Raw genomic sequence first — 24,470 nt, 5'->3', positions numbered from 1 at the left:
CTTTAAACCACCTGAAGGTTAAACTCAGGGAACAGGGAATTGGGCACACTATGGAGGATCCAACATAAGTAGCTTGGTTTCCATGCATGGCTGGTCTACAGCCTTTAACAGAAATCAGAGGAGGTTAAAGCACTGATGAACCCATGTACAAAGTAAAAGGAAACATCCTGAAAATTAGCAGTATTAATATCAGTTGTGTAAATGAACTTACCAAATTATTATTTTCATACACATTCTCCTTACTTAGCAAGTTGAAATCTCTGAAAAAAAGATCAAAGACACCCTATAAGTATGATATACTACGCCACAGATAGGCAACAAATCCAAATTTTCCAATCATATACAAATACAAAAATTAGTACATTTTAAATGTAAACAAATGTTATGCTACTTTTTACCAAGTAGTTTTGTTTCTTTCAAACAATTACAGGTAAATAAAAAATACACAAAAAAAAAAAAAAAACACGACTTTAAGGTCCAATTCTGATCATCTAAAAAAATTATCTCTTGCATTGGGGCTGCGGCCCACTGTGCTCATTTAGGTCTAGTGGTCTAGGATCCTGACATCAAAGCCAAAGCAAGGTCCATAGGCCTGCATTGGATATGTTGATGCCAAAGGACAGTCCACCACTGGAGAATGTGGCAGCCCCATCTGCAAAGGGAGATCTGGTAAGTAAAATAGCTTCTCCTCTCCCCTAGACAAAATGAGCAAATTACCTCTTGCCGTGTTGTGAGCAGCCCCACAGTAAGGCAGGGCATACACAGTGAAAATGTATTTCCTGCAACCACAGGTTGCTACTGAACTGGCTGAGACTCGAACCGTGTATGGCTTGCCTAAGGGATAACTGTAAAAGATAAAATAGTAGAAGTTCTGACCACCCACAACTGTGGAATAAACGTAAGGTCATGTGAGTGGTGGGCTGGGAGAGGAATGTGCACTATTGGGGGGCTGGTGGTGACATCTTCCCCTTGTACCTGTATGTCCAAGTTTACTGGAACAAGCTGTCAGTATCTGGTGTTCAATCTCAGTGCTCAGGAGAGTCAGAGGTTTTTCTTTTAATTGATTTTAAAACAATTGCGATTTTAAGTTACTGAAAGCACTAAAGTGCATCTCTCTGCTCTATCCTTTTGAGCAATAGAGCAATACAAATAAATTGTAAGCCCTCACCTTGTAAAACAACCCATTCCGTTTAAAATAGAAATGAAAAGGCAAAACATTTTTTTTAAATAAAAAAAATTATAAATACCTCCCCCCCCCCCTTTTTTTTTATAAGTGATCACATTCCCTCTGTTCTCAGCTGCACAAGAGCTGGGGGGAGGAGAAGCAGCAGCATACTCATCTTCCCATTGATTGGCTGTGTGTGTGTGGGGGGGGGGGGAGTGTCAGGACCAGTCTGATCATTGGAGGAGAGCAGGCTGCATTCCCAGCACAGCTAGAGAACTGACCAAGCTGTGCTCCCCTGCTTAGTGTGATGAGTTTTTAACAGGAAAGGAGATGGAATGGCAGGAACACCAGGGATTTCACACAAAGGAAGCAATACAGAGAGAACAGGATACTTTTTTTTTTTACTTGTCCATGAGTGTTGAGATTTATACCCTTAGTTTAATGGGGAACGCCTGTTGAGACCTTTTATAATCTGAAGGTCTATTCTGTATGGTGAGCATGTGTCCACTTGGGGGGAGTGTGATTGCACAAGAACATTACATAAGCACTACAATAACACAAAGAACAAAAGTAGATCACTGCATAGAATTGCAAGCTTAAAACTTTTCACATTGGAAATCAGTTTTGCACTCGTATCATTTTTTGTTTTTGTTTTTAGATACACTGTCTCCTCCTCCTATGCTCGTCTCCATGACTTCTCCAGAGCCTCTCCCATCCTCTGGAACACTCTACCTCAATCTGTCCGGCTATCTCCTACTCTAGCCGTCTTTAGGCGATCCCTGAAAACTCATATCTTCAGGGAAGCCTTTCATGCCTACAACTAACAGCTGAACTTTTAACTCTTCAGCTCATCCCCCACAGTGATTACCTTTTGTACCACTTGCCCCACCCTATTAGATTGTAAGCTCTAATGAGCAGGGCACTCTTAACCCTCTTGTAATTTAATGTATTGTAACTTTACAGTCTGCCTTTAGATTGTAAAGCACTGTGCAAACTGTTGGCACTATATAAATCCTGTTTTATAATACTGTATGTGACATTTTGTTATTTATGAATTTTTTATACTGTGTGACACATGAAACATTTTTGGGTCATTGTCGTTATGTATTTAATGTTTATAATACAACTGTAGTTTGGTATGACACAGCGTGATATGTTTATGTTGATTATGTTCAAGAGATCGATTGGATTTTCCGGCATGGTCAATCATCCCTTTATGTTCAAAAATGTTCTTCTAAATAACACAGTCCTTTTTTTGATCCTATAAAGTCTACAAACATTAGAGTAAGTAAATTAACCTGATCTGGCTGTTCTGTTGGATTAAGGACTGTTGGTATGCTTCTCCATGACCATGGCTGGCATTCCCTGGCCACTCTTGGGGAAATCGATGCAAAGAAAGAAAAGTCCCAAAAGCCACACATTACAACAAAACCGGGTGTGTAGAAAGTGAAAACTGCCTCATGATTCCCCCGGATTAAGCCCTGTGGGCGAAATGCGTTGGAATGTGTGGCCTGGAAGAAACCTGGGTTTTTCACTTTCCTCACACAGGGTTTTGTTACGATGTGCTGCTTTTGGAATTTTTCTTTCTACGCATCCATATCCATGTAGCGGAGACGAGCGCCGTCCGTGCCTGCACTCCTAGCGGCTGACAGCAGACGAGGACCTGTCAGGGCCGTGGGGGGTACCCTTAGTTTTTTTAGGCACAGGTTCACTCTTGGGAAAAGCGGATCAGCCACAAAGGAATATTTTCTCCTGAGACAGTTGGTGTCCGCAGAGACCCAAAGTGAGAACATTTATGTTTATAAAAAGATCTTCTGTCACAAAAGTTCTTTCCCAACCAGGTTACACATGCATGGCCGATCTCCATCCATTGCCTGTAGGAAGCTTAAGGAAGGGATCTATACACAGACAATCATTAGCAGGGACTATTCACTGGTTAATAATCTGGGAACAATGTGCAGTCTTTGATTGTCCTGGTCTAATAGGGTATAAAGCTGAAAGACAATGGTGGTGACAAAATTAATTATTAAAAGATACAGGTCACCTGAGGTCATAGTGGACTTCAAATTGATGTGTCTGCAATCAAGTAGAGCTTGTAAAGCCGGGGCAAACAACAAAGCGTGAGTTCACATCCTGAATGGATTTGCATTGCTGGATCCCAGTGTCTAACCAGGTGCTTCCTGTACAGGGACACTGCCACACTGCGGGCCTGACTGAGATGACTAGGCCCAGACCAAGCTGATTAGGATCTCCCGGATAATCAAACAGGACATGAGAACAATAAAGAGATAGCACGTGAGTTAAACAATGCTCAGTAATAAGGAAGCACATGAGACAAGCGTCTATTTGTGCTTAACCCAGCAACAGTACACCCAACGCACACAATGCAAACAGTTCACTGAGCTGTATTCATTAATTTCATATGTTTAATATCAGTCTCATCAATATTCACAGGCGTAAAAATATGGAATGGTCATATCTCTGCATTATAGAGCTCCAGGAATAGAAATATATCAGTCTGTCATGAACACTGCAGCCAGACGCATTAACTGTCCAACCGCTCAGTGTCTGCCCCAACCCCCCTCCGCCAATCTCACCTATGGCGTCTACTCATCCTAAAATCCCAACATATGCAGCCAATCGACAACCCTGCCATGAGTTACATCACCAACCTCATCCCAAAATTTTAACGTACAGTAGCTCACAAAAGTGAGTACACCCCTCACATTTTTGTAAATTTTTTTTTTTTTTTATATCTTTTCATACAACAACACTGTAGTGAGTGTACAGCTTGTATAACAGTGTAAATTTGCTGTCCCCTCAAAATAACTCAACACACAGCCATTAATGTCTAAACCGCTGGCAACAAAAGTGAGTACACTCCTAAGTGAAAATATCCAAATTGGGCCCAAAGTGTCAATATTTTGTGTGGCCACCAATCTTTTCATGTGATAAACCTAAAGAAATGACACTTTGCTACAATATAAAGTAGTGAGTGTACAGCTTGTATAACAGTGTAAATTTGCGGTCCTCTCAAAATAACTCAACACACAGCCATTAGTGTCTAAATTGCTGGCAACAAAAGTGAGTACACCCCTAAGTGAAAATGTCCAAATTGGGCCCAATTAGCCATTTTCCCTCCCCGGGGTCATGTGACTCGTTAGTGTTAAAAGGTCTCAGGTGTGAATGGGGAGCAGGGGTGTTAAATTTGGTGTTATCGCTCGCACTCTCTCATACTGGTCACTGGAAGTTCAGCATGGTACCTCATGGCAAAGAACTCTCTGAGGATCTGAAAAAAAAAATTGTTGCTCTACATAAAGATGGCCTAGGCTATAAGAAGATTGCCAAGACCCTGAAACCGAGCTGCAGCACGGTGACCAAGGCTATACAGCGGTTTAACAGGACAGGTTCCACTCAGAACAGGCCTCACCATGGTCGACCAAAGAAGATGAGTGCACGTGCTCAGCATCATATCCAAAGGTTGTCTTTGGGAAATAGATGTATGAGTGCTGCCAGCATTGCTGCGGAGGTTGAAGGGGTGCACAAGAAAGCCCGCAAACAATTTCCTCAAGACAAGCAGGCTAAGGATATGGATTACTAGAACCATGTCCTGTGGTCTGATGAGACCAAGATAAAACTTATTTGGTTCAGATGGTGTCAAGCGTGAGTGGCGGTAACTAGTTGAGGAGTACAAAGACAAGTGTGTCTTGCCTACAGTCAAGCATGGTGGTGGGAGTGTCATGGTCTGGGGCTACATGAGTGCTGCCGGCACTGGGGAGCTACAGTTCATTGAGGGAACCACGAATGCCAACATGTACTGTGACATACTGAAGCGGAGCTTGATCCCCTTCCTTCGGAGACTACGCTGCAGAGCAGTATTTCAACATGATAAAGACCCCAAACACACCTCCAAGACAGCCAATGCCTTGCTAAAGAAGCTGAGGGTAAAGGTGATGGACTGGCCAAGCAGGTCTCCAGACCTGAACCCTATTGAGCATCTGTGGGGCATCCTCAAATGGAAGGTGGAGGAGCGCAAGGTCTCTACCTCCACCAGTTCTGTGATGTTGTCATGGAGGAGTGGAAGAGGACTTCAGTGGCAACATGTGAAGCTCTGGTGAACTCCATGCCCAAGAGCGTTAAGTAGGGCCGAAACAACTAATCGATTAATCGACAACTAATCGATTATGAATTTAATCGATTACTATTTTCATAATCGATTAATCGGCCAGTAACATAATGGGGTTAAAAAAGCTAAAATTAGCTCTATATAGTACAAAAAGAGCAAATCTCTACTGTAAATATTACTTTCACTGTTGCACAGTAAAAAAAATGAAGGGCTAATTTTTTTTTTTTTTTTTTAAACTCCATTATGTTACTAAGGCTCCATTCACACTAGCGTGTTTTTTGCATTTTGCAGAAATGCATGGGAATTTTTTAACATGGGTTCCTATGGAACATGTTCACATCAATGCTTTTTTGTATCTCTGCATTTTTGGAAAGGGTCAGGGACTTTTTTTCATGCAAAATGCAGCGTTTTGCATGTAATGGAATTCAATGGACAAGCATCAAAAACGCAAGTGCACCGTTTTTGCAGCATTTTTACAGCGTTTTTGTATACAGTCAAAAAAAAATGTATAAAAAAAAAAAAACGCGGCAAGAACGCGGCAAAAACGCTGTAAAAATGCTACAAAAACGCTGTTAAAAAACGTGGCAAGCATAAAAAAAAAAAAAACTCCAAAAACGCTCAAAAGCAACATGCATAGGTGTGAATCCAGCCTGAGGCTGGATTCACACCTATGCAGTTTTAGTGCTTTTTGGATTTTGCAGATTTGCACTACAGTCCATTTAACATTGTTTCCTATGGAACACGTTCTGTAGAGCAAATCTGCAAAATGCAAAAAGCACTAAAACTGCATAGGTGTGAATCCAGCCTAAATGTCTTAGGCCCGGTTCCCACCCATGTGTTTTTTGGTGCTTTTTGCAGAAATGCACTACAGTTCATTTAACGTTCACATCTATGCTTTTTTCAGCTGCTGTGTATTTGGATGCTTTTTTGGTTCAATATACTTCAATGGAGAAGCTGCAGAAAAGCATATAATATTACAGTTCTGTTTGAAAATCTGCAAAACAGTCTAGAATTTTTTTTTCTTTAAATAAAAAAATTTCATCTGAGTCTGATGATATTTACCAGATTCAACCTCTAATATATAGAGTATATCTCTTCTGTCTGTTATTCTCCGAGAGGATTAAAGATTTTACTCCCTAACCAAATAGTTATTTATATTTACCGCTGCATATAAAGATATTTAGGAATAAATTGCCTTTTTTTAAACTTTACATATTAACTCAATTATAGACCACACTTTTTTTAAGGTTATTAACCGATTAATCGTTTAATCCAGGGGTGTCCAAACTTTTTTCAAAGAGGGCCAGATTTGATGAAGTGAACAGGCGTGAGGACCGACCATTTTGCCTGACATTCTTTGAACCATTAAAATTCGGTCTAAGTGTGTTCTTTCGAGCACTAATACACTGCCCAACAAGAATTCTCTTGTCTTTGTCGCGCTCGTTCCCGACACACAGACGAATGCTCTGCTCTTTAGGGGTACCGTTAATTCTTAATGGTACCCCACACATTGGGAACTGTGGGGTGCTTTTGGTGCAGTGCAATTTAAAAAAAAAAAAAAGAAGATCGGGGACTTCTTTCCCTGCATTTTTGTGGGTAGGGAAGCCCATTGAAATGAATGGGCTGCCCTACACGCAGCCACACAGATGTGAACCAAGGGCTTGTTCACATGTCAGGCTGGAGGGGCAGTAAAACCACATGGTTAAGCTGGTTTTACCACCCCCAACTTCTCCCCCTTTAGCTGCAGAGGGAGCAGCTGGGGGTGTACACATGCTATGGCTGCAGCTGGAGGTATACCCAGGCTGAATGGGGCTGCACTGCAACTATCTTGCAACTGTGTGCATTGCACGGTTGCGGTATAGTGATGCTGCATTTACAGGCTTAAAACAGGTGGTGAGGAGGCAACATAATGCCTCTTTACCGCCTGTCAAATGCCTCTCAAAAGCAATCTGTGCATAGATTGCTTTTCAGAGGAGCAGCAGTCCTGGCTGCTATCACAAACAAGCTCTACAAAAGCAGTTCTGATTGTACAGGAATTGGGGGGGGGGGCAGATTAAAGTAACATACACACATACATACACACAGACACATGCACACACATACACACATGCACACACACATACAGACAAATGCACAAACATACAGACACATGCATACACAGACATACATACAGACACATGCATACACAGACATACATACAGACACATGCACACGCACACACATACATGCAGACACATGAACACACGTACAGAGACATGCACACACACATACAGACACATGCACACACATACAGACACATGCACACACACACACATACATACATACAGACTTACTTACAGATACATACACACACATACAGACACATGCGCACACACACACACACACACATATGCGCATACAGACACATGCAAACACACACACATACATACAGACACATGCGTACACACACACACATACATACAGACACATGCACACAAACACATACATACATACAGACGCATGCACACACATACACACACACATACATACAGACACATGCGCACACACACATACAGACACATGCACACACACACATACATATGCACACAAACACATACATACATACATATGCACACACACATACATACATACAGACACATGCACACAAACACATACATACATACAGACGCATGCACACACATACACACACATGCGCACATGCACACACACATACATACATACAGACACATGCACACACACACACACACACACATACATACAGACACATGCACACACACGCACACACACATACATACATACAGACACATGCACACACACACACACACACACATACATACAGACACATGCACACACACACACACACACATACATACAGACACATGCACACACACACACACATACAGACACATGCACACACACACATACATACATACAGACACATGCACACACACACACACACACACATACATACAGACACATGCACACACACACACACACACACATACATACAGACACATGCACACACACACACACATACAGACACATGCACACACACACATACATACATACAGACACATGCACACACACACACACACACACACACACATACAGACACATGCACACACACACATACAGACACATGCACACACACACACACACATACAGACAGACACATGCACACACACACACACATACAGACAGACACATGCACACACACACACACATACAGACACATGCACACACACACACACACACACACATACAGACACATGCACATAGACACATGCACACACACATACAGACACATGCACACACACACACACACACACACATACATGCACACACACACACACACATACAGACACATGCACACACACACACACACACACACATACATGCACACACACACACACACACACATACATACATACATACAGACAGACACATGAATAAAGCCATTTTAAAACGAATCTAGCTTCAATCACAGTACTGTACCTTTCCAACTTCCTCATTCAGCCAGGTACTGCACTGTAGGGGGAAGCAGAGAGCACAGCACACTCCCCTGCACTTTACTTTCACTTTTGAGGCCGACGGAGCTTCTCACAGTGCCGATGTACAGTTTGGCAAGGGATCAGGCTCATCAGACAGCCCTGATCCCGCGGCACACTGGCTGTGAAAGGCTGGTTTAGATAACCAGGCGGGCCGCTCAAAACCGGACCGCGGGCCGCGATTGGCCCGCGGGCCGGACTTTGGACATGCCTGGTTTAATCGAAACAATAATCGGCCAACTAATCGATTATGAAAATAATCGTTAGTTGCAGCCCTAGCGTTAAGGCAGTGCTGGATAATAATGATAGCCACACAAAATATTGACACTTTGGGCCTAATTTGGACATTTTCACTTAGGGGTGTACCCACTTTTGTTGCCAGTGGTTTAGACATTAATGGCTGTGTGTTGAGTTAATTTGAGGGGACAGCAAATTTACTCTGTTATACAAGCTTTACACTCACTACTTTACATTGTAGCAAAGTGTAATTTCTTCAGTGTTGTCACATGAAAAGATATAAAAAAATATTTACAAAAATGTGAGGGGTGTGCTCACTTTTGTGAGATACTGTATATGCGAACCGGATGCATTTTGAACCGCATACGATTCGCATGACGACATGTAAACCAAACTGGCTTTCTATAAAAGCAAATCATATATGTGCGGGTTGGTCGCAGTGTGTTTTTAAAAAGAGTCCTGTACGATTTTCAGTCTGGTTCAGGTGCGATTTCAAGTGTCATACACTTTAAAAATTCGCACCTGGATCGCATCTGAACCAGTGAACTAAACCGCACTGCACTCCTCTGAAAAAATAAATAAATAAATCGTACTGAAACCGGCCTCGCACATATGTGAACAAAGTTTAAAATGACATTGGCTGTATTATTGGGGTCATTGTCCTGCTGCAGAATACATTTAGAGCCAATCACACAGTATAGTATATACACTATAGGATACACAATAGGGCCTCTTCTGAAACATTCACATCTTTTTTATTCCCATAAGGAATTTAAGATGTGCCTTGTACTTTGTATAGAAGCAGATTTTCATTGTGTGCATTGTGTGTAGACCAGTCACTGCCACATCACTGCTGGCTGAAGAAGCATGTAAGCTCCTTGTCCCTGCCAGGAAACACTACCCATGCCTGCCTGGCACTGTCACACACTGGAAACCACAAACCAGTATCACCGATGGCCTGAGAGTGTTCAGATCTTCAGAGACACAAAACTCTGCACAACACATGCTGATAATCAGATGCAGAGACCAGCAAGAAATGTCACATTTTAAACTTTCCGCTGTTGCAGAATTATTGGATGTGGAAGAAATCCTAGATATATAATATACAAAAAAATATATAAAAAAATTTTAAAAAACCCTCGGATTTCTCCTGTATTGATTTGTACTGTAATTGTACTGTCTCGCCCTCATGTTGTAAAGCGCTGCGCAAACTGCTGACACTATATAAATCCTGTATAATGATAATAATAATAAAAAATATAACGCCTAACATATCAGGTTGTACTGCATATCGTTGGCCTATGCAGAGTCTTTGCAGCACTGATGTCATTGGTTGAAAGGCCGCAAATAGCCATCGATTTGCTATACCCCCTCCCTGTCCGATAAGATTTCCTCCTTGTGCCTTGATTTTTTTTCCACGCAACTCATATACAGTACATAACTTCGGGTTAAGTGCATTCTAACTCAGTTTACCGTAAAATATATTAAATATTCAATAAGGGTTATTCCATAATGTGACTACACCTCCTGTGAAATGGTGTATTTTCCTTATACACGGGGTGTTCTAGGCTGCTAAAACGTGTATAGGTCTTTCAATCAACATTACACTGCACATGTAGATATAAGTTTTCCTGCGGCACGTGTACACACCCGCCTGGCTGCCTTTGCAGCTTGGGGGGGGGGGGGGGCAGTTGGGAACATTAAAAACGCAACTCAACCATCCGTTTTTACTGTCGCCCAACTGTAAATGAACGCACGCCCTAACCGAGTTTACTCACTAAAGCTGAACAAGGCAAACAGCCAAGTACACCATTAAAAACTGAAATACATATATGAGTACTGTTTTATCAGGTGAAGCATTTGGAATTCTCTGCAGGGGGTCTTGTGACTCGGCCACCAATGCCAGAAAGTACAGCAAGATCTGGGACTTTGATTACTGTTGCAGCCCTACAGAAAGACCTCTCGCCAAACCTGCCGATTGGACAATTAATGAGAATTAGAGAACTGATAAGGTCATCCTTCTGCTCTCTCCGATTGTCAGTATTTCCTGTGCAGAGCCTGAAAGGCTCCAAGTGCTGGGCTTCCCGCTCCTTAGCTAAATACCGTGGGGACGTAAAGTATTAAGACCCCCTTAAATTTTTCACTAAAATTTTTCATAGCTGCCTTCAGCTCGTCTGCATTGTTGGGTCTGGTGTCTCATCTTCCTCTTGACAATACCCCATAGATTCTCAATGAGGTTTAGGTCAGATGAGTATGCTGGCCAATCAAGCACAGTGATACCACGATCATTAAACCAGTATTTGTACTTTTGGCAGTGTGGGCCTGTGCTAAGTCCTGCTGGAAAATAAAATCAGCATCTTTGTAAAGCTGGATAGTAAATAAATAAATGTAGTGCTATGTGTAAACTTATAAATATAAAGTGCAAATCTCTAAAATAAATACATCCTACATATAAATGAATAGTCCATAAAATAAACTTAAATAATAAACTTTATATTTATAAGTTTACACAGCGCTACATTTATTTAAACATCACAATATTTTTTACTTGTGGCGCTGATTGTTTCATCTTATAATCTTCGTAAAGCTGGTCAGCAGAGGGAAGCATGAAGTGCTCTAGAATTTCCTGGTAGAGGGCTGAACTGAATTTGGAATTGATGAAACACAGTGGACCAACACAAGCAGATGACATGGCTCCCCAAATCATCACGGACTGTGGAAAATTTAGCTTTTGATTTGGAAATCAAGGTCCCAGAGTCTGGAGGAAGAATGGAGAGGCACAGAATCCAAGTTGCATGAGATCCAGTGTGAAGTTTCCACAGTCAGTGATGATTTGGGGAGCCATGTCATCTGCTGGTGTTGGTCCACTGTGTTTTTTCAGTATACAAACATAGAAGAGACGGCAATTCTGGAATTAGTTCTTAAATCTTTATTTCGTTATGACCATGTAAAAAAAAGTGAGGGCTAACGCATTTGGTCAGAAGCCTTGTTCACAGCACAATACAGAGTGAAAAATAACACATACAGTGAGGACGGAAAGTATTCAGTCCCCCTTACATTTTTCACTCTTTGTTATATTGCAGCCATTTGCTAATATCATTTAAGTTCATTTTTTTCCTCATTAATGTACACACAGCACCCCATATTGACAGAAAAACACAGAATTGTTGACATTTTTGCAGATTTATTAAAAAAGAAAAACTGAAATATCACATGGTCCTAAGTATTCAGACCCTTTGCTCAGTATTTAGTAGAAGCACCCTTTTGATCTAATACAGCCATGAGTCTTTTTTGGGAATGATGCAACAAGTTTTTCACACCTGGATTTGGGGATCCTCTGCCATTCCTCCTTGTAGATCCTCTCCAGTTCTGTCAGGTTGGATGGTAAACGTTGGTGGACAGCCATTTTTAGGTCTCTCCAGAGATGCTCAATTGGGTTTAATTCAGGGCTCTGGTTGGACCATTCAAGAACAGTCACGGAGTTGTTGTGAAGCCACTCCTTCGTTATTTTAGCTGTGTGCTTAGGGTCATTGTCTTGTTGGAAGGTAAACCTTCGGCCCAGTCTGAGGTCCTGAGCACACTGGAGAAGGTTTTCGTCCAGGATATCCCTGTACTTGGCCGCATTCATCTTTCCCTCGATTGCAACCAGTAGTCCTGTCCCTGCAGCTGAAAAACACCCCCACAGCATGATGCTGCCACCACCATTCTTCACTGTTGGGACTGTATTGGGCAGGTGACAAGCAGTGCCTGGTTTTCTCCACACATACCACTTAGAATTAAGGCCAAAAAGTTCTATCTTGGTCTCATCAGACCAGAGAATCTTATTTCTAACCATCTTGGAGTCCTTCAGGTGTTTTTTAGCAAACTCCATGCAGGCTTTCATGTGTCTTGCACTGAGGAGAGGCTTCCGTCGGGCCACTCTGCCATAGACCCCCGACTGGTGGAGGGCTGCAGTGATGGTTGACTTTCTACAACTTTCTCCGACTGCATCTCTGGAGCTCAGCCACAGTGATCTGTGGGTTCTTCTTTACCTCTCTCACCAAGGTTCTTCTCCCCCGATAGCTCAGTTTGGCCAGACGGCCAGCTCTAGGAAGGGTTCTGGTCATCCCAAACGTCTTCCATTTAAGGATTATGGAGGCCACTGTGCTGTTAGGAATCCTAAGTGTAGCAGAAAATTTTTTGTAACCTTGGCCAGATCTGTGCCTTGCCACAATTCTGTGTCTGAGCTCTTCAGGCAGTTCCTTTGACCTCATGATTCTCATTTGCTCTGACATGCACTGTGAGCTGTAAGGTCTTATATAGACAGGTGTGTGGCTTTCCTAATCAAGTCCAATCAGTATAATCAAACACAGCTGGACTCAAATGAAGATATAGAACCATCTCAAGGATGATCAGAAGAAATGGACAGCACCTGGGTTAAATATATGAGTGTCATGGCAAAGGGTCCGAATACTTCGGACCATGTGATATTTCAGTTTTTCTTTTTTAATAAATCTGCAAAAATGTCAACAATTCTGTGTTTTTCTGTCAATATGGGGTGCTGTGTGTACATTAATGAGGAAAAAAATGAACTTAAATGATTTGAGCAAATGGCTGCAATATAAAACAAAGAGTGAAAAATTTAACGGGGTCTGAATACTTTCCGTCCCCACTGTATTTAAAGTGAAGAAAAATCTTCACCCTAGTGAGAAAAAAAAAAAAAAAATCAGCTGACTTTAAATAAAAGGACACTTACCTGTCCAGGGATCCAGTGCGGTCCTCTCGTGCACATGCCTGAGCTGCGCTTTGTGAATGGTCTTGCAGCCTTCTGGGACCTGTGATGTGTTCCAAAAGGCTGTGTGCAAGGAAAAGTGGGAACAGGTACCTAGCAAACCTAGGTTCTTGCACCCCCCCAAAAAAAATGTAATGTTCAAAATGTGATTGAGGAGGGCAAGAGAAGGACATAAAGCGGAACTTCCCCTTTAGGCTGCTTTCACACTGAGTCTCCTCTCACTCCAGTGTGAAAGCCTGAGTGCTTTTACACTGGATCGGTGCTCTGGCAGGATGGTAAAAAAAGTCCTGCAAGCAGCATCTTTGCAGAACTGTAGGAGCGGTGTATACACAGTTTTAACCCTTTTTTAGCAGTTAGTGGGGGCTGAAAACATCCGCAAAAACGATTGTAATGCGTCGCTAAAAATAGCGGCGCTTTACCGCCGACGCCCCCAACGCCCCAGTGTGAAAGTAGCCTTAGGGTGAAGTTCCACTTCAAAACACAGTGGATAACAGATGACTGGTATCAGTATAGCTTCAGGTATTTACACTAGTTGCATCTAGCAGCAGCCGCTGATCGAAAAACGTTTTCCATCATGTCCCTCAACTGAAGTCAATCAAGTTATTGACTTCTATCAAACTGTGATGGCCATATACTGATCGAAATTCATCCAGTCCATGCTGAACTGGCTGAAATTCCATCAATGTATGGCTACCTTAAAGTGTTGCTAAACCCACAACAGTAAAATCAGTCTGTATATGCAGTAAAGCATGCTTGTTATACTTACTGTAGAACCTAAGGGGTTAATCTTCCGCATTGTGTAAAAAGGCTGTTTTATCCTGCCTATCTGATCCTCCCATTCTTCCACTGTCCCCAATCCATCTCCTGATAGTTCAGAGCCTTAGGATGCACTCTGTACGTGCACAGTTTGGTGTGTATTGCTATAGATTTTTTTTTTCTTTTGGGAGGGTGCATATGATCATCACAGGTCCAATCAGCACCATCCAGACAGTAAGTCAGGGGTCACGCAGCCTCATAGAACAGTCAGAAGTGAAAGAAAACTCTTCCTACAAGCTGTAACCTGTGCTCAGCTCAACACTGATAGAAGTCACAAGACTGCTAATGTTCTGTGTACTGTGGGAGACCAGATATAGTGAATGCAGGGTCCTGGGTTTAGTAAGTACTACTGACTTGTGCAATTTATCCCGTTTCAGCTTTCGCACAACAATGCGTAAAAGGAATCCCATTATTGTCTTTGGGGCTCATTTCCATCTATGCAATATGCTTCCCTGCATCTTTTAAAAAGGTGCAGGTGACCCATTCATAGCTGCTAAACATACAATAGCAAGGGCCTGGAAGAAAACGCAGAGGTGAAGAGCACCTTGTCGACCCTCATGATCCACGAAAAAATGTCAAGTATCCTCAGTGATACTCATGCTAAATCTCTGTCTCTGGACTCCCTGTCCGCCACTCTGTTCTTTAGGGGTGCAACGAATCGTCATTGATCCGTGATCAGTATGGATCAACCTCCGTGGATCGGGACAACCGCGACCCGCGGAGCGCTCTGTGGCCTCGGCCATAGAAAAGGCCGCGGCTTCGGCCTAGCTCCGGAGCGGCGGCCATCTTGGTACACTCGGCGGCTGTTTACCACGTGATCGCTCCGTCAAATGACGGAGCGATCACTTGTAACAAACCGGCGTCATGCCGGTTCCTCTCTCCCCTCTGTGTACTGATCTGTACAGTGGAGGGGAGAGTTCGGATGGCAGCAGTGCCAATACTCTGCAATGCCCTGCCAATACTCTGCAATGCCCCGAGAATACTCTGCAATGCCCTGAGAATACTCTGCCATACCCTGCCAATACTCTGCCAATACTCTGCCATACCCTGTCAATACTCTGCCATACCCTGCCAATACTCTGCCAATACTCTGCCATACCCTGCCAATACTCTGCCAATACCCTGCCATACCCTGCCAATACTCTGCCATACCCTGCCAATACCCTGCAATACTCTGCCATACCCTGCCAATACTCTGCCATACCCTGCCAATACCCTGCAATACTCTGCCATACCCTGCCAATACTCTGCCAATACTCTGCCAATACTCTGCCATACCCTGCCAATACCCTGCAATACTCTGCCATACCCTGCCAATACCCTGCAATACTCTGCCATACTCTGCCAATACCCTGCCAATACCCTGCAATACTCTGCCATACCCTGCCAATACCCTGCAATACTCTGCCATACTCTGCCAATACCCTGCCAATACCCTGCAATACTCTGCCATACCCTGCCAATACCCTGCAATACTCTGCCATACCCTGCCAATACCCTGCAATACTCTGCCATACCCTGCCAATACCCTGCAATACTCTGCCATACTCTGCCAATACCCTGCAATACTCTGCCATACCCTGCCAATACCCTGCAATACTCTGCCATACTCTGCCAATACCCTGCCAATACCCTGCAATACTCTGCCATACCCTGCCAATACCCTGCAATACTCTGCCATACTCTGCCAATACCCTGCAATACTCTGCCATACCCTGCCAATACCCTGCAATACTCTGCCATACTCTGCCAATACCCTGCAATACTCTGCCATACCCTGCCAATACCCTGCAATACTCTGCCATACCCTGCCAATACTCTGCAATACTCTGCCATACTCTGCCATACCCTGCAATACTCTGCCATACCCTGCAATACTCTGCCATACCCTGCCAATACTCTGCAATACTCTGCCATACTCTGCCATACCCTGCCAATACTCTGCCATACCCTGCCAATACTCTGCCATACCCTGCCAATACTCTGCCATACCCTGCCAATACTCTGCCATACCCTGCCAATACCCTGCAATACCCTGCCAATACCCTGCAATACTCTGCCATACCATGCCAATACTCTGCCATACCCTGCCAATACCCTGCCAATACTCTGCCAAACCCTGCAATACCCTGCAATACCCTGCCAATACCCTGCTAATATATTAATTACAGTGGGGGAGATTGTGGATATTACAGTGGGGGAGATTGTGGATATTACAGTGGGGGAGATTTTTTTTTGTTGATCCGAAAATGATCCGAACTGTGACTCCTGATCCGAGCAACGATCCGAACCGTGAGTTTTTTGATCCGTTGCACCCCTGCTGTTCTTCTTTCCCTTTTTTTGCCTCCTGCTTTAACAATCTCAACCCCCCCCCCTTTTATTTATTTTATTTTTTTTCCTTTAAGTTACCCCACTTTTGGCAGACACGTCCCTTTGCTTACCTTAGCCCCCGAGTCTTACAGCTCAGGCATTATGCATTGTTCCCCGACCTGGAACGGTGGATCATGGTTCTTTAATAGTTCTTTAATAGTTTGTACTTTATGACATTATTTTGTGTTTTCATGCAAATTCTGCATTGTGTCTAATAGTCATATCCCCTGTGTAGAAATTTTATATACTGATAAAAATCATTATACCAGAAAAAAGGTGCAGGTGAAATATGTATTGCAGTGAAAAATGTATTGAAACGTAGACAAACAAGTGTGAACCTAGAAGCTATACAATAAAACTCAAAAATTTAAATATGAAACCGCAAGCAATTAAAAATACATTATGCCAAAAATTATACCTCCAGGTTGATACAACAGAAAAAGGAATATTCACAAAAAATACACTAAAGTTCTAAGGATGATCTAGTGTTCAGCTACTAGTGTGGAGTTGTTGATAATCCACCAAAATGTTGACATCCCAAAATGTATTTTGACAGAAAACGTGGCGTGGTGTCCCTTTAAAGATAACGCAGTGTTCAGCTACTAGTATGCAGTTTATAGACTTTGTGATAAACAGATTCTTTTATCTCAGCGCACAGCTGTGAGGTATTAGCAAGGAGAGAAAAAGAGTTAACTACAGTTCAAGTCTGCTGACACAACACAGGAAGAAATATGAAGTGGGAGGAAAGGCTCACCGACTTGTAGACCCCACCACCCAAAATAGAAACCATTAGGACTGTTCTATGGAGCTTCCTGTATGGCAGACCTCATAAGGAGGACAACGCACATCCTTTGTCCAAACTGCTTCAAGACTTGGAGTGGAACTTCTCCTTTGTTCATAATATTGGGGACTCCAAAACCCGTTGGATTAGGATTCACAACCTTGTGATCCATCATCTGAATCGCTTTACTGCCATTTAGGAAGATTATTATGCAATGGTGTCATGCACAATTAGTCATTAAAACCCTTAAACGTGGTAACCCTTAAACTGGTCATAGATGGATAGAAATTCATCCAAATTTCAACCCATCTATGGCCAAGAGGAGTTGACCTCTCAAACGGGAACAGCCATAGATGGATCAAAATTTGACCTAGTGAGCGACTCCTTCCCAACCGGTCTGCTGGAAAATCTGTGTTCAATTCCTCCATCCACCTCGATGTAAAAAACAAGTCATTTATGGCCAGCTTTAGCCTAGGTTCACACTAGTTCTGCTTCATAATTATGCATTTTTCCGGGCATTGTTTTAGTGTATGTTTATGTGTTTGTGTGTTTTTATGCTTCATGCATTTTTTGGGTTGAAGAAAGACTGGATTTTTCACACAAAACTCAGCCAAAAACACACTAAAAATTAATGTACATGCATTTTTCATATACTTTTCATGCTTTCCCATTGAAGTCTATGGGGCCAAAAACACACTATGCTGCACCAAAAAGAAGCATTTGCACCTTTTCCATTATCATGCATGGCAACACGACAGACACATGGAAATGTAGGCCGCATCTATCCCTCCTTCAATACCCAATTTACCTTTAATAAATAAATACACTCACGACGTACTTGGAATATAATTGGCCGAGGCACGTTTATTGGTGTAAACTGTAAATAACTTAAATCCATTCAATAATTTTATTAATTCATAAAATTCTCACTTGTAAATAATAAATATAAACAGCTCAGTCTTCAGGACTCGAGCAATACCGTATGCCAAAAAACAAGTCCCCCCTTTTAACTTTGAAGGGTGACAAAACCATATAAAGTGCCTGCGACAAGGGTGGGGGGGATGGGGAGCTTGTTGCTGTAATCTGACCAGCTGTGAGGAGATTCCCGCGGAGGACCCCTTTATATAACCTTGCCCCACTTCCAGAATGTTCCCACTGGTCATGTGACCTTTTGAACCTTCCCTACCTATACTCCAGTGTTACCTGACCCTATTTTCCCACCTGACCTACTGTACATTTTTCTTAAAGTGACATGACTTTTTTTTTATAAATAAATATTATATCTGTCCGGGGAGGCAGCCACATGTCCATGCTGTTCGGGCCATATTCTTTAGCCCTCTCAGGCCAGGAGAAATCACGCAGGTGTGAATGAGGCCTTGAAGTGCATGTCCAGCCGAAACATTTTTTTTTCCCTCACTTTTGGATAGTGTAAGGAAGTAGAAGAGCCCATGCTGCTTTTTGGTGGCTATCCAGGGCTTTGCTAGTCTTCCCTCACTAAGGTCTGGTTGACACCTATCCGTTTTTTGGTGCTTTGTGCTGAAATGCACTACAGTCCATTTAACATGTTTTCCTAGAGGACACATTCACATCTATGCTTTTTTCAGCCCAGCGCTGTATTTTTGGAAAGAGTCTGACTTTTTAATACGCAAAACTGTGTTTTTGGCTCAATAGACTTCAATGGACAGGCTGCAGAAATACATGTAGTGCATTTTTGGTGTGTTTTTGATGCGTTTTTTAATCTGCCCAACAACAAATTGGGCAAAAAAAAAAAAAAAAAAAAAAGCATGAAAAATGTAAAACACAAAATGCATAAAAAAAACCCATGTGTGCAAAAACGCAAATTGCACCACAAAAGGCACTGCAGAAACAGATCAAAAGCAATTTGCATAGGTGTGAATTGGGTCTTACACCAGGCATACACTGTGCTGCAGCAACGTGCTGTGGCTTAAAGGCAACCCAATGCACCTTACCAACATAACTACGTTGCAGCGCACTACAAAAAAATCGCGATTCCCCCTCACCTTTTTCTCTCCTGACAACACTAGAATTAAAGTTACTTTCTGTAACAGTAACAATGGTCACCAGGACAAAAAGAGGGATGAATCTCCCCAGTTAGGACACAGCAATAAAATTATGACAGAGGTTCCAACTCTTCCATAATCTATCCAAAACAAAAAAGCTCTGCCTTTACATACACCCTAGTGCATTTTTGCTGTCACAACGCAAGGTAGACCATTAATGCCCATTGTAGTATGCTGCAATACAGATGCTTAGTGAAGGTGCATTGGGTGCCATTTACAATCAATGGAGCTTCAACTCACCTTTGCACATAACATGCCTTACCCCCACATGTGCATTACCACATCACAGTGGTATGAACGGTTCCTCACTGTCCTGGTGAGAAGTTTCACCAGACAGGACATGATTCAACAACCTAGGCAGCTGTGAGGGAAGATAGCATAAGAAGGGGTCTCAAGTATGATCTACATTATAAAACTTTAACGCACAGCACACACCAAACATGCACATAGCCAGAAACACCTAACAGGGAAAGCATTTCTAATGTTAGAAGTTATAGTATATTTATATGCATTATAACCTCTGCGCAAGAAACAATTACAACGACTTAGTGACATGTAAGGTAATCTCCACCCGACAGCTCAATAAAGCCAAAAGCAACGGATAAACACCTACAAAGTAAATACTCTGTGTCACCGTCTACACAAACTTTATTCACACTAGCACACTAAAACATATAAATGACTGCTGGGTAAGAAATGTCTGACAACTAAATAAGGAAAAAAAGGTGAACCTGAACAACAATGGAAGGTTTGCCCATAGCAGCCAACTTGATACTTGGGTCTTACTGAAGGATATTTGAGAAGACTTCTAACACAACTGCCACTGTGAACTGGCTGCCTGAGGCTAGCCAAAGATATAGCATGGCGTTAAGAGACGAGGCAAAATCCAATGCCAACGTTTTCATACAATCAATGCAAACACAATACTTATGTGATTGCATTGTGCAGGGAGCTTGCAAAAAGAACAACAGGAACACTTTCAGATGTTCCTTAGCTAATGGGCCCCTTGTAAATCCCAATGGATGGAGATCCTCATAAAGTGACACTAAACTCTGGTTTGAAAAAAAAATGATGCAAGTATATATTCTTTACTTAAAAAAGTCCCTTCTGTTGCTGTCAGCCTCCTCCAAATTCCGTTTTTTTTGCTGCTTTGATCCAACTTCCTGTTAGAGGGTGGCTACGTTCTCCATGGTCCCACTTTATGTAGGAATGTAGCCACCCTCTCTTGCTCACTCCTAAAATAGACTAGGGACTATGGGATGTGTAGTGATCATAAAGTAGTGCATACTGTATGACCCTAACTAATGCACACTGCTTGTTCCAAACAAATGGGCATCACAGGGAAAAGGTGAGCTCCGGGAGCTCATGGAGGATGTTGCAAGGAGGCAGAAAAACACAGCAAGAAACATTTTAATGAAAAATATATTACAAGGCCATTAAAGTGGGTATAAACCCAGGTAACACAAAAAAAAAAAAAACCCTGCAAGACAAAGGCATAGTGAGCTAGTATGCATAGCATACTAGCTCATTATGAATCACTTACCCGAGAACGAAGCCCCCGCAGCCATCCTATTCTCCCCCTCCGGCCGGCGACATCTCTCTCGGATGTTACTTCCGGGTAACGCGGCTCCAGCGCTGCGATTGGAATGGCACAGTACAACTGAAGCAAGAGTACATACGTGCCTTTGCTTCAGTTGGCTTAAGTGGGCATGCGCCGATAACGTTTTATTTATATTATATATATATATATATATATATATATATATATATATATATATATATATATATATATATATATATATACACACACACACACACATATATTCACACACACACACACACACACATTTATACCAGTGATTTTAGAAGGCCTTGCAGCTGACAGTTCCTCAAACTAACATAAAATGTATTTTAATAACAAGTTGTAAACTTGAGAACCTCAGATTCCTTCCTTATAATCACTGAATGATCCCAAACTCTGAACAGAGGTCAGGAATGTGAAGCATACCTGTCACTACAATTCAGCAAGAAAGAAAAAAAATATTAAAACTAGGCACCAAGCCATAACAGCATGTACCTTTATTCTCATGAGCTACTCGAGTATAGGCTTACAGCTATACATCCCCTATACATGTATGACCTAGAGACTTTCTGCCCTATAGAGAGGCACATACTGCCAGGGACTTTAGTGTCCGACTTCAGTTTTCAAAGTCAATATTTGCAACCTCTATTTTTTTTAAGGTCACTAAGTTTTAATGGAAGCACTAAGTATTGCAGATACATGAAAAGGTGATATTTTAACTATAAGTCGAGTCAGACCCTGGCTTCCTATATGCCTTGGGTATCTTAGACAGGAAGATCTCCTTGTCATTATTCCCAGTTCTTGTCCATCCACTTGAGTTCTAGGTGTTCACCACCTCGTTTGTATGTTCAGGCTCTGCCTGTGTTATTCCCAATACCAAATATAAAAGGGTCCAAAGGCCCTCTGGCCATTGCAAGTGTACAGCCCTAGGAACTCAAGTGCGGAGATCACAGCAATAGAGACCCTAAGAAAATAAACTGTCCAACATCTGCCAACAACTGATTCTTTAAAAGCTGAAGAAACTTTCGTACAAAGTTCTTTACCCTTTTGTCTCCCTCCCCCATAGCTGTGTAGCCTCCCTCAAAATCACTATATCTAACTAGATCCTGCACCAAGGCCTATACCATTAATTATTCCTCCGATTGCTTCTTGATCCAAATGATTGTGTGTGAGCAGCTCATTCACATTGACTTTTATGGGGCAGGTAGATGACACTGGAAGCCCACCCTGAGCAATGACGTAAATATGCTGCTGGAGTGTATGCATGCAGACAGAAGGCTGAAGGAGATCAGCAACATGGAGATGCAAAGAATAGGGTAAAAAATAAAAGCACTATTTAAAAAAAAAAAAAAAAAGAAGGAGAAGGAGAAAGAAGGAAGAAGAAGGAAGAAGAAAGAAAGGAAGAAGGAAGAAGAAGGAAGAAGAAAGAAAGGACGAAGAAAGGAAGAAGGAAGAAGAAGGAAGAAGAAAGAAAGGACGAAGAAAGAAAGAAAGGACGAAGAAAGTAAGAAGAAAGAAGAAAGAAAGAAGAAAGGAAGAAGAAAGGAAGAAAGGACGAAGAAAGGAAGAAGAAAGAAGAAAGGAAGAAGAAAGGAAGAAGGAAGAAGCAGAAGAAGCAGGAGGAAGAAGAAAGAAGGAAGAAGAAGGAAGAATTTATTATTATTTATTGTACACATGCTTCAGAAAACAAGTCATCCAGTTAGCATTTAGATGTACTTTAATATTAGGGTCACTGTAAATACGGAGTGGAATCAATATCCGAGAGGCCAGAAACTGAAGCAGTTCTGAATGACAACCATTTTCATTTTCAAAGCGATAACTGAATAGTCTGAATATAGATGTTGATTGACTGCCATGTTCTAGTTTTGCTAAAACTCCCCCCCTCAATGAGTAACCACAATATCAATCTGTAACTTTTGTACAAATACCACCCAATGATCCACCTCTACTACTACAATACTGTTTCTATGTGAATCCCACCCCCTTCCTTCCTCAAAAAAAAATCTCTCAACCTTTACAAACAGAAAGCAAAAGAGAAAGACAAACCTTTTCCTAGAACACATTCCTGGGATGATGGCCATTTTAAGGTCAATGACGGGTATTTATTAATAATGAAAATAGTCTACAGAAACCTCAATATGCCAACATGCTTTCAGCAGACTAGATCAGGTTAGACAATGAATGTAAATAACAGTCATGGTCCACTGCCCAAGTCCTTTAATATTTAATGAAATTTAGAACTGCTGAAACCTGCAAAGCCTCTCTACTATCAGGTCAACCAATATAGCTGGCTATACACCGACACACTGCTGAATTTTGACCAGTGCGTGGGCTTTGCCGCTCCAGGGACATATTGGAAAATGGTTCCCTATCACATGCACTGATCAGTGTATTCTGACAGCTCCAGGTGCCGCCGTCAGAATTCAATATCATCTCTTCCTTGGTGTTTTCACTTGCTAACTTTTTCACTTCCTCTTGTTCAGTTTTGTACATCACCCTTCATCGTCCCTCATCACCGACCTAATTTTGGTCACCCCATTCTCACGGTCACCTCTATTCCCCCCTCACCTCCCTATCTTTATTTCCTTCACGTTTTCTCTCCTCCCACCTATCCTCATCCTTTCACCTTGGTTCACCTGCCACCTTTTTCCTTAGGGTGCCTTGTGGTCTTGTGTCTCCTCAGGGGGTGCCTGTGTTTGTTGCCGCGGTGGGGGTGCCCGCCTCAGCTCCCGGTTGCAGTGTCTTCGGACGGCTTGCCAGTTCCGGCCTTTCACTATCTACCTATGCCTTTAGGGAGTACTGTTTATTTTTTAGGGGATTATTTGCCCCTTTATACCCACTTTAACTGTTCATTTATTCTTATAGTTTTAAATTTCAGCAACATGACGTGTCCGCTCCTGATGAGTGGTCGTGAACCACGAAACGCGTCGAGCTACCAGTCCCTTCTATTTATTTTTTGAGTATATACACATCATTGTTTTTAACAGGAATTT

At 42.2% G+C, this 24,470-nt stretch overlaps 1 protein-coding gene across 1 annotated transcript in view; it reads right to left on the bottom strand.

The window, feature by feature from the left end:
• MICALL2 (MICAL like 2) overlaps nt 1-24,470 on the bottom strand; it is a 150,328-nt gene that overhangs the window by 99,784 nt on the left and 26,074 nt on the right. Inside the window, exon 3 of the mRNA XM_073636751.1 lies at nt 212-260. Coding sequence (XP_073492852.1) covers nt 212-260 — 49 coding nt within the window. The remainder of the gene's footprint in view (nt 1-211; nt 261-24,470) is intronic.

This window comes from Aquarana catesbeiana, linkage group LG06 (genome assembly GCF_042186555.1).
Source record: "Aquarana catesbeiana isolate 2022-GZ linkage group LG06, ASM4218655v1, whole genome shotgun sequence".
Lineage (NCBI taxonomy): Eukaryota > Metazoa > Chordata > Amphibia > Anura > Ranidae > Aquarana > Aquarana catesbeiana.
Note: the sequence above shows the minus strand (reverse complement) of the source record. Positions and strands in the feature narration are given on the sequence as shown.